The 12,234-nt window shown below is 42.6% G+C and overlaps 1 protein-coding gene across 4 annotated transcripts in view; it reads left to right on the forward strand.

Moving 5' to 3' along the window:
• Nucleotides 1-12,234, forward strand: part of INTS9 (integrator complex subunit 9) — a 72,622-nt gene that overhangs the window by 30,810 nt on the left and 29,578 nt on the right. For all 4 annotated transcript variants that reach the window (XM_087776063.1, XM_087776065.1, XM_087776066.1 and 1 more), the window contains exons 10-11: nt 4,144-4,324; nt 6,787-6,847. In XM_087776063.1, coding sequence (XP_087632189.1) covers nt 4,144-4,324; nt 6,787-6,847 — 242 coding nt within the window. The remainder of the gene's footprint in view (nt 1-4,143; nt 4,325-6,786; nt 6,848-12,234) is intronic.

Here is a 12,234-nt window from a genome sequence, read left to right on the forward strand (position 1 = left end):
TGACTTCCTTTCCTAAGTGATGCACGTGTTTATATGTGTGTGTCTATTACAGTCTGTGTTTTCATTGTTTTTAAGCATTGTTAATTTTATTACCCTATGAGCTGTCGCAGATAAGCTTTGGTGACCTTGTTGTGCTAGATCCAGATGTGCTGCCCTTCTCTGTCCCTTCTGGACCTTTATGGGGGTTCCTGTCCCCCTGACAGATGGTGGCATGATCACATCCTATCATCTTAACCTTAAACCACCAAGGAAGCAAGTCTGAGCTGGAATGTTAGACTTTGTACTGGAGAGGCCAAGGAGTGGTACGTGTTGCCCTGCTGCAAATGCGCTCTAGCAAGCACCTTGGTGGTCACTCGTGTCTTGAACTGCAACAGCTGTATGCTAAGTAAACAAGAGTGAGACCGTTGTTAATTAAAATGCTTTTTAAAATTAAACAAAATCCTTAGAGATGTAGCTTGGGCCAAAGCAAAATCCAAAAGATGAATGCGTATAAATAAACGTGTTACATATGTAGGTACAGGTGGGTGTTTATCTGCACAAGTTGTTCTGGTTTACAGAACCGTTCGGAACTATTTTGAGGGTTTTGCAGGAGGTCTTCAAGCCGGCTTCTATCTTGAATGAGGCAAACTCAGAGAAATTAGAAAACTATTAAAGACCAAAGGAAGATAAATGCTTAAAATAATGCCATTGTAAGAATCTGGAATTTGAGTGGTATTTGCCAAAACCCAGCAACCTGAAGAAATTAAGTAATTCTATGAATAATGCAGTGGTAGGGCTGTCTTTTACATGACACCAGCAGTATTTACACATCTACCCAACATCAGGAGAAGAAAACAGTGAATCAATTTTCTTTCAGATGTGCAAAAAATTTCAAAAAGCAATAGGTTACTGGGAAAGGCAATAGAGTAGGGAAGCTGAGCACAATAGTTTTCATGTATTTTTCCCATTTCTAAAATATTCAGGGGACTTCACAAGAAGTTCAGAATATACTAGGTAAAAACTCTAAAGCAGACACTTCTTTACCAAAGATGTCTATCGTGAGGTAGCAGCATGTTTGTGAGTAAGTGTTGTGAAGCACAGAAATGGAAGTGTGAAAATTTCACCTTGATCTCTGTTTTTATCCCAGCATGTAGAGTTGTAGACGCTGATTCCCATTATTACCAAGTCACATGCATGATTTCCTCTCTGCATTGTGTGTGCAGCACCAAAACCGAGCTTTGTCACGTCTCCAAGTTCCTCTCGGTTTAGCCCAAACCCCTTTTTTTCTGTGCTCAGCACTGCAGCACCAGCACTCTGCAACTCAAGAAAAGCAATTGTACATTGCCTTGGGCATCATCAGCAAAATTACCAGACTGTCTGTAGGGACAGTTTGTGATATTTTGTGTGCGCGTGCGGTCGTGCCTCTCTGTGTGTGTGCGTGTGTTTATATAAAGCAGCAAAGAGCACAGTTTGCTTTTTAGGTGCCAACTTGACCTTGTGGTGGCAGCTGTTGGAAAAGCAAGTATCTCATTGTGAGTTGTAAATTGAACAACTTGTTATGGAGCTACTGAAGGAGACTAAATTTGAAATGCCAAGATTATTATACAACTTTTATCAAGAGAGTGCATCCATCAGTCACAGAGATAAATTGGGCTTTAAACAGCTTTCAAATATACGTGTCCTCTTACTGACAACTATAGAAAGTTGTCTTAGTGGTGCAGAGAGCCAGATTGGACCTGCTGCTTGCATGGAAAGCAATATTCGTGTAAAGGTTTTCATCCCTGTTTTGCAGAAGCTGGGAGGTAATTCTTGTCCCTTTATGGAACCACTTAAGAGCACCCTCAAGAAGTAGTGCCCAGCTGTGCTGACCACAGCACATACAAATAAACCTGCACCGAGGAACTGTGTACTCTAAACCGAAAAGTTGTCACACAGAGCCTTGTCAGCGGTGGGATAGCTGTGTTGCTGTCTTTTTCTGTCCTGGGGAGTAGAAGCATTTACCAGTTTCAAAGGTGCATCGCTGTGCCTCCAGGAACGTGAGATTCAAGGGGCCAGCAGCCCTGGGTCCCTGGCCTCGGGGTAGCACAGCTGGCTGGAAGAGTGCTCCCCTCCTGGATTGTGATTTTATATTAATTATTGGTAACCAGCTCTGCAGTTTTCTTGGGAACAGAAACTCAAGTTGGCGTCTGCTCCAAGACCTTACCCTCTGTTATTTTCTCTGTGGCCCCAGGAATCTTGAACTTCTGGTTGTTTTCAACAGAAAAGGCTTGAGGTTCCCATAGCGAAGCGATGGCTGCGGGGAAGGGAGAGCTATGAATTCAAACTCTAAGGCTTAGGAATGTAACTCACATTTTTCATGGCCTGGACAAACTCTTTAAGCAGCTTTCTTTTAGAAGAAAGCTCTTCCTCCAGCCTCTTCGAAGGGAGGAGTGAGCCATCCGTCTTAACCAGGTGAAGCTAGTTGGTGAAGAAGGAACCCGTTTCATGGAGACACACACCTTGGTGTTCAGCCAGTGTCTTTGTTCAGAGCAGAGACAGAGCTGCAGACATACCCCTTTCCTTAGCATTTTCCACTGATCACTAATGCGCCCTGCACTCTGCGGCCCGCGTCTTTGGCCCATGCAGCGCTCCTGCTGCCCTGGATATAGGTACTTACCTTGCCTCTTTGCAGGATTTTTGGGACCATAATGAAGCAATGTAAATTCTGGTCCTGGAGCCAGAGGCATAACTTTCAGCCCCCAGATGGCTTTGAAAATGTCGTTCTTTATCTCCTCATTCCTCTCTTCACATCCTGTTTACAGATGGGATAGTTTAGATTTACCCATAACACATTGCTGGGATGTTTTGTAGCATCTCAGGTTCTAGACAAATGTAAAGTATTGCTATTCATATTCACAAATATTTTGATGGTTTAGTTTGTATGTGACCTGTAGAAAACCTAGGCAATAAATCCACTACACTGCAGTTATAACTCTGATATAGAAGGTGTCTTTGACCACCAGTTGTTGTTGAGAGCAGCGTGTAATAGGCACTGACTGCTAAAAGGAGTTAAGCACCTAAATGCATGGGAAAAATGCTACTACGGAGTCTGTGCATTTCCCTAGGCTCCGTAAAACCTTTAAACATTCAGCCATAAAAATCTTCCTTGAACGTGTAGGTGGGGCAAAAAGACCCTTAATGTTCTAAATCCGTACCCCATCAAAGCTTGTCAATAAATTAAAGTCAAGGAAGTGATTATGGCGGGATGTAATATATGCGTTTTCAGGCTCTTTCACAGCTTTTTGTGTAACGCCTTGATGCATAATGTTACTGCTCCTGCATTGCAATTAGCATCAGTAGATGGTTTTACCCCACGACCACAGATGAAATCCTAGCGAGGCAGCAATTGCTCAGTGAGCTGGACAAAGTATTTCCACTTTCCCATAAGGCACAGGATTTTTGTAATTCATTCTGCCAAAAGAGCAAAATGTTTGCTTTGTACTTGCTTTTGCTGTTGTACTCAGATCTGTCTCAATTACAGAGTAAACCTATTTTTCTTTTTTCTTTTCCTCATTTTTCTCTAGTCCCATGCTGTCTACAATTCATGGAGGTTTTAAATTGTTCTTGTTATATTGAAAGGACAGAAATATTTAAAGTTTTTAAGAAAGAGACACACTCCCCCGCCCCCTTCTAGCGTCTAGGCCTGTTTGAAATGACCACACCTTCAGCCATTCATCTAGAGCTCTGAAAACTGAGTACAGAACAGTTCACCATGCGTAGTGCTTTCAGCGGACACCTGCGAACTGTTGTCCTTCCCCTCTGGTGGGCAGCTAATAGATGGAGCAGGGTTTATTTTGATGGTAAGGTGTTTTGTGTCACTCATTTATCCTCATGTGCCAGTGCAAGACTGCCCTCTCGTGTCAGGAGTTTCGCATGTGCTCAATCTGTTCCATGCCCCCCCAGCTGATGGAGTATAATCATTTGCTCCGCTAAGCCTGGAGAAGGCAGTAAATAAATGTATTTAATCATTAGAAGCGTTCTTCCCAATTCATATGCATAATTTGTTCTGCTAATTCATGCGATAGCTTCTTTCTATACCTTATGTAATATTTGGATTAAAGAAATTCTATTAAAAACTTTAAATATGAACCCTGTTAATTGATTTTTACTTTCTCTCTCCCTTAGCTATGACTGTCCGGAATGGAGGAAATGTGCTGGTTCCCTGTTACCCCTCTGGAGTCATATACGATCTGCTGGAGTGCCTGTATCAGTTTATTGACTCTGCCGGACTCTCCAATGTCCCTTTTTATTTCATCTCACCTGTTGCCAACAGCTCCCTTGAGTTCTCCCAGATCTTTGCTGAATGGTAGGTGTTAAAGGGCCGCTTCGTCAGCCTCAATTGACACACTCAGCTATGGTAAATAGATAGATATATGCAGGTTATCCCTACTTGACATATTCTAATATATACTTGATTAGAATTGTGAACACGTTTCTTGAGTCACAAGGGTGTGCGTCCGTGTGTAAGGAGATGTTCTATAATTAGGGAAGCATCGTTTCCTATAGAACATACAAAGTCAAGTAATCTGTCCTTATTGGTACTTGCACTTATGATTAAATGATGTACTGACTTGAGTGAATTTTGGCTGTGCCTGCTTGCACGTCTTATCCAGTGCCCGCGAAACTATACCATGGTCTCCCTGTATAAGCAAAATCGATTTTTCAGGCTTAATTTTGCTGAGCCAGCAATGTATTTGTGTGGCAAAAAAAGGCCACCAGTATCCTGGGCTGCATTAGGCAGAGCACTGTCAGGAGGTCAGGGAAGGTGATCCTTCTCTGCTCAGCACTGGTGAGGCTACATGGAGAGTGCCGTGTCTCGTTCTGGGCTCCCCAGTACAAGAAGGATATGGGCTTACTGGAGTGAGGCCAGCACAGGGCCACAAAGACGATCTTTCGGATGAGGAGAGGCTGAGAGAGCTGGGACTCTTCAGCGCAGAGAATGGAAGGCTCGAGGGGATCTTATCAGTGTGTGTACCTGGTGGGAGGAAATGAGGATGAGAGACCCAGACTCTTCTCAGTAGTGCCCACAGACAGAACAAGAAGCACAAATTAAAGCACATGGCATTTCGTCTGAACAAAAGAAACACACTTTCTTACTGTGAGGGTGGTCAAACACTGGAACAGGTTGTGCAGAGAGGTTGTGGAGTCTCTATCTGTGGAGACACCAAAACCCAACTGGAGGCAGTCCAGGACGACCTGCTCTAGCTGAGAATGCTTGAGCAGGGGGTTGAACTTGGTGATCTCAAGAGGTCCCTTCCAGCCTCAACCATTCTGTGATTCTGAGCCGTGGAAAGGAGAACCCAGCCACTTGTCACTGGTCCTAAATTCTTACAAACTGAGAGGTGCTCTAGATTATTAAGTAGACTAAGTTAGCTTTTCCTTCCTTTCTTCCAGATTTTTTCAGTCTGGAGTTCAGGAAAGAAAAGAGAGGTCCTGGAAGTCTTAGGTGAATTGATCCCTCAGGAGAATTGTAAAGAGGAATGAAATCTGATGAATTTTAATCACATTACTTTCAGCAAAAGTACGACAATCAAGGCTTGGTGTCCTGGCCAAACTTCAGTGTACTCATCACAGTGTGTTGGCTCACATAGTTTATAATTAAGCAATTGTTTGGTTTGTGCTTACATGGTGATTTCATTTCAGTAGCAGCTGAAGTGGTAGCTGCGTAGCTCTTGTTGTAGTAATCCTTTGGGTTAGGTATTGCTGTCAAAGTAGCAGTACTGATACCTGTGCCAGTTGGGTCCTTTTGTCTGTGGTGTCTAGCTGGCACAATTCAGACACCCAAGTGTTCAGACACTTTGTGGCTTATATCCAAAAGTCAAAACCAACATTACCTAATCTCCAAACACTTATGTGTAAGGTAAATGTTTTACTTAGGTAGAAATGGAGGCAGAGGTTGAACATCTGTAAAAGAGAGGCTTGGGGTCAGAACTGGGGTTGAAATTCAGGGATTTCAGCCTTCCAGTTCTACTATTTAGTCAGCTAAAAGAAATGTCCTGCTCCTAGTATCTCTTAGACTTTATCAAATTTAGTTTGACCCAGGCTTATTGCTCTATAATAAAGTGAAGAAGTATGAGACAGGTAGTGTTTCCCAGAAAAAGCCACCAGGACAGTGTCACTACAGCTAATTGTAACATCACACAGGCCTCTGACAAATATCTTTTTTTAACTTCTGTAATAGGATGAATCAGGAGTCTGGCTAGAGCTGATCAACAACTTTCAATATTTATATTTTAATAATAAATGATTGATGTAAAACAGCAGGTAACAGTGAGCATTGTGCCACGGTGAGAGGCAGTTTACCAACATTGTGGCTGCAATAATAAAACGCTTAGGGGAATTCGATTATAACGAACAAAAAGACCAAGTCACTGCTGAGAAGTGGGATGAGGCAATTGGAATTTTTCTGTTGACAGGTGATTTGGCTTTGCAAAAACAGCTGAGGTCCGGACTATGAAATGATGTGGATGTTGAATTACAGGTTTGTCTTCAACAGCAAAGGACTTCTGTTACATAGTGTGTACAGTATTACTTCAGCCGTTTTGCACTTTCTCTAAGTGATCTCGCTATGACTGAGTTGTCGTGACCTGTAGGTGTTGGTCCTCTAAGCAGAAAGACTGGAAGTAACAAAACAAATTGGTGATTTTGCACCTGATGCCGCAGATAAGAAATGGCTTTCTCCAGAAAAAGTTTAGCAGTAGATGGCAGCAGACACTGCAGGCTGTTCCGCAGCTCTCTAACCCAGCTTATTTTCCTTTTCTTTTAAAGGTTGTGTCATAACAAACAAACAAAGGTATATCTTCCAGAACCTCCTTTTCCCCATGCTGAAGTAAGTAAACCATTTTCTTGCTGTTTGCTGAGATCACAGAGTGAGTGGGTTTCTGGAACATAGTCCTGTGTGGTGGTTGTTTTTCTGATGAACGCTGCTACAGCTCTTTAATAGTTTTGTGTCATTATTCATACAAGTTGTTTTTTTTTTCTTTTGCTTTCTGTGATTAATTTGGGAGCGTGGGGGAGGACAGAATGATGGTGTTCCCTCAACTCAAAAATTATCATGATGTTTATTTCAGCATATAACTTACATATGCTCGCCTGTTTTGCTTCTTCCCCCGCAGAAGGCTATCTGGTGTACACACGGTTGAATGTTTGCCCTTGTCAGACTGCAACCATGAATATTCCCTTTGTCCAAGCAGTTTATTTCAAAGTCTGTAAAAACTAAGAGCCTGTTATCAGAGACCGCTTAATCATCCCAGCTCCTACCTCCCTAGTGGAAATAGGCACCGTGTTGTCTGCTGCAGGAGAAATGGTATCTTGAAAGAGAGGTTTGATATAAAAAAGTTAAAGCTTGCAGCGCTGAGTGCTGTCATTGGGAATTTCAAATGAAATTACTTGAGCTAGCATCTAAGTGAAGCAAAGAGGAGTAAGGTTCCTATCTTTGGGGGGGATTTCCCTGCAACATATGTTGAGGGGATCTTCCCTGCAACAAAATAATAACTTGAGGGGAAGTTTTAGCCAACTAGATATTAAATAAATATGGTATAACTCATGCTTTCAGGGGTATCTCACATATCAAGAAAGGAAATCTCTTACTTTCTCCACTGGGAACAGGTAGATTTCCCACTGAAGGAAATGAGAGGCAGGCTGGGAAAGGAAGAAACAGGACTGAGAAATCATTTTACCTAAATCCTACTCCTGTGAGACAGTGAGCTGTTTGGGGCAGGCAGTCTCAGAAAACTGGCTCTTTTAGTTCCTGTGGTCAAAACTGTTTGATGAGGTGTGCAGAGTGGCCGTTGCACATTTAAGAGTCCAGAGATTAAATGCTTTTTCAGGCATTGGGTTTTTTTTTTCCTCTGAGATATCTTGTCCAGGACTTGTTCTGGAAATTGCCATTGCCCATCATGTCTATCATCTGTAGGTGCTTCAAAGGCATTGTTGGAAGTAGGATCTGACCAGAAGCCCTCACTCTTTCCAGGTGCTTGAATGCATTTCAAGCAGGACGCGTAGTGAATTATGTATAATCCATTACCAAGAATAACGCAGACTGCAGGGCAAGCCACCTATTTACCACTTTTTTGTAACCAAAAAATTCATTCACACCGATAAATCAACTCCAAAGCCTGATCTCTGAGTACAAGACTCTCTAGCCATGCTGCTGTCTGTCCTTTCTAATTTCCCCTGCATCTCTGCTTTCTGGGGTGTCCTTGTTGATCCACAGTGTCATTGGTTTCACTGACAGCCTATATTCTACCAAAGACTTTGCTTCGAAATTTTGGTTCACAATATGCACTGGAACTGGCAGGTTTAAGTGAAAGCCCTTCCAAAAATGAGAAGCCAAAAATGCAGCTGTCAAAGACTGGATTAATTAACCCATCTTATATGATGGGTCTTTGTGTTTACAGAGTGATAACCGTGTCCTCTAATTTTTAGGACATTTTGTATTCTCCAGAGGCCTGTCGATAACGAGATTTTGCCAAATTATTGTTTAGCTGTTGAGACATTCCTCTGTGCTTCATGCGTGGATCAAGGTAATTATCTAGGAAAGGACTCACAGCAGTGGATAACATCGGTTTCTTTATGACAAAATGCAGTGCATGGAGGGAGTAACGTGCCTGTTACAGGTGCAGGCTTTGGTTGACAAGGCCAAATCATACACGTTATGACCCACCAAGCTAGGCACATGTTGTCATGAGATGGCTTTATCTAGACCCATGGATATCGTTGATAGGAACCATTCTTAGGCTTCTTACATTTTTGCCTAAGGGTTGCCTTAAATGTGCTAAATGACACAATATAGCGTGTATGCGCATCCTTGTGGCTCCCAAACTGTGAAATGGCTTTAGCCTTTAGGCATTTCAGCACTCAGCTGCCCTCTGAAGTAAGTACTGCACATCATAGTAAGTCATCTAACGCAACTAAGATTGTGTGTTTGGGTGTTCACCTACAGCTGCTGTATGAACACTGGGAAGTGGAGTGAGCACTGGGAAGTGGAGGAACCTGCACTACCTCCACCCCATGATGGACTAAATGGGTCTCTTCATTGCAAATTCCTGACACATATTGGCTGTTTTGCAAAACTGGTTTGTGTGGAGGGAGGCAGCGGCCCTAGGCATATAGCAACACTCTTTCAAAAGCCTGGCTTAAGAGCAAAATCAAAACAAAGTAATACCCAGGCAAAGGAAGACAGAGGCTGCTATTTCATTTAGTGCTTTTCTTAAGGTCATAAATCACTGAAGTTTAGACACACTTGAGAACACCAGATCAGATTGCTCCTTTCTGTTCTGTAAGATGCAGGGTTTGGTTTAGTTTGGTTTTATTGAGATTTATATAGGTGACTGACACGTAAGCCAGCCACGCTCACCAGCACAGCTCCAAGACGTCCGTGTCAGGTACCCAAGGCTCAGCACGTGCCTTTGATTCCTTGTCGCTGTCCTCTGAGGGACAGCTACTGTCATCCTTTTACTCCTGTAATTCTCAGCTGCCTTGGGCTGCATTCCAGTTTGAGTGGTACCTACAGCTGGTTATGGTTGAATGCTGTCATACTGTTTCTAAGGCATGGGAGAGGAGCTGGGATTCTTTTTCTTCTATCAAATACAGAGTTGGAACTAACAGTGTAAACAGAAGGGGGGGCAAACTCTTGCAGCTGACACAGTATATGTAACTTATATAATGTGAAACATCTATATAACCTCTTTTCAGTACTATCTTTGGCAAATATATTATTTATTCCCTGGCAGAATCGCTGTTATGCCTGTGCAAAGAGTATCCACAGTAGGCTCAGCTACTGTGATGTTCTGGTGTAATTTTACCAAGTAAAATGGTCTTAATACAGACCTGGCCTGAATAACCTGTCCAGGGCCATACCATCAGCCTAGGAGGGACCCAGGACTTGGACCTGAGGCTTCCAGTTACTAAGTTAGAGCCTTAGTCAGCAGCCAGCCTTTTTGTCTTAGGTAGACACTCTCTTTCTAAACCTGTGGCTCCACAACCTCACGCTCAGGAGCTCTGCTTATTAGCGCTTAAGGGAATTTTTAATGAGTATCAGAAACAGACAGTGAATGATCATTTCTATTGGATAGGTCGTTAGTGGAGAATTGCCTTACTTTTTTCAAAGTAATGGGAGGCTTCTGCAATGTAAACTCTATGGAAATTGCCCGTCATGAAAAGATGTGCTTAGCTGCTCAATTGTTGGAAGAAAATAGGGTATTACTGAGACATGCCTCTTAGTTATTAGCAAGCATTAATAACATGCCTGGCATGATACATCAGAAAGGGACAGGCCAGGAAATAAGCTTCTAATTATCTACGGAACAAGTCCAGCCCAGCATGCTGTCTGGTCCTGAAATTCGATGTTCCTGTTAGCTGTATAAACAGCAAAATTTAAAAACAAACAAGGCAAAAAATCCCCCAAATTGTCGATGTAGTCTCTTGCAGCAACGAGTTCCAGTGGTGCCTGATGCATAGTATAAAAGAGCATTTACTGCCTTTAATCAGCTATGATTCTATTTTGCATTTCACTTAACTATCCCTTCATTATTGTTACAAGAGGATAAAAAAAAGTATCTTCATCTTCTCTACAATTATTATTTTTATTTCATCTTACTCTCTATAGTAAGTTGTTTGAAGCGTTTTCATTCTCTTTGCACAGAAATTATCCAGGCTTATGATTTATGGTGCCTGTTTTGAACTCATTCCTTGTTCCGCTGTGCTGAATAAAACCAGACACGCTGTTCAACTCTGCAGAGAACCCAAAACACTTCTACTCCCTCCTTGTTACTTCTGCTGTAATGTAGTAGTAGGTGTGCATCATATCTCCTCCCGCACAATCACTGCGTACAATTTATTGTGCTTTGGGGTGGCAATTTGTTTCCTAACGTCCAGTCCAAGTGAACAGGGAATATATTTTCCCTCTGTTATGAGCAAGGAATGTGGGCTCTGTGCTTCAGGCTTGTAGGGATGGATTTGGACATCAATTCCTACTAAAGTTAATATGGATGGAGTGTCCAGATTCTTGCACAAGCTTTTGAAGTCTCATCTGCAGCCTTTTAGCAGTGCACAGGCTCAAAGAGCTTCTTTTTAAAGGCATTTCTCTGCGATCGCTGGGGTAAGAGTTGCTGTGACTCTGTTGGAGGGAGTCAGGATCTGGAGCAGGACTGCTGTACGTTCCAGCCAGCGATTTCTCAGGAGGGAAACTGGGGAAGTGGAGTGGAGAAACAGTTAGGGAAGGGATGGATCGCTCTGTGGGTGGCTCTCCCCGACACTTAAACAAAAGTGGCGATTCAGTTTTTCACCAGCACTTATCGTGATGGGGGAGAGAGGAGAAGGAGCTCGAACTGACATAACGCTGGCAACTTCTGCAAAGTTAAAAACTGGAGTTTCCAAATGTTTGTGAATACAGCAGGCTGGCCAAGGGAGGCGGTGGCTTTCAGTTCCAAGGCACTGTATCAGTTATGTTCTAGGATCAACTGTCTAAATAGGCTTAGATTTAGGCTCCACAATGCCTAGCTGAAATGCTGTGGCGCATAAATCAGTTATTTGTTTTGTTTAGAAATGTTATTCTGGTATCCCAGAACCAACTTGTGGTGTTTTACCAAACTCCTTGAGCGCATGGGCATGTCCCATCCTAACACAGCCCCAGCAGAGGAATTAGCCATCTCCACAACCACTTCAGCGGGAACCGTGGATTGTACGCTCTGCACCATGCCTTTTGTGGAGTCAGAGGCGTTATAAATGAATAGTTGAATTGTTGTAGCAAGGCAAAATGAGAAGCTTTCACTCCTTTTCCTTTCTGCTTGATCTTTACACAGACAATTTCAGGCTATAAGATGAGCGAATCCAGGCTTCTCTAAATGTCTGCAACAGCAAAATTTGAGAGGTAATTTATATTGATCAGTATTTGCTAGTGGAAGAAGAATTTGGATTTGCTGTCCTCTTATTAAGGATTCTGTTAGCAACATCTAAGAGAAATGGCTAGGAAAAGCCTCTTTTCCTGACTGAAAATAGCCAGGGTGGGAGTAATATTGATTCTGTGGTCTTACATACTAGCATTTGTCTTCTTCATCTTTGCTTCCCTCCTCCAGATACCAGTTCCTGCGTAACACATTCAAAGCAATAAATACCTGGAACCAGCTGATTGCATAGTATTATGTTTTGTCTTATTATTATATAGAATTAGACCCCTCTTAGTGTTGGTCTTATGAAGGGAGTGAGGGAGGTGAA

This window comes from Nipponia nippon, unplaced genomic scaffold, assembly GCF_047370975.1.
Source record: "Nipponia nippon isolate SJK-2023a ecotype South Korea unplaced genomic scaffold, ASM4737097v1 scaffold_4, whole genome shotgun sequence".
Classification (NCBI taxonomy): Eukaryota; Metazoa; Chordata; class Aves; order Pelecaniformes; family Threskiornithidae; genus Nipponia; species Nipponia nippon.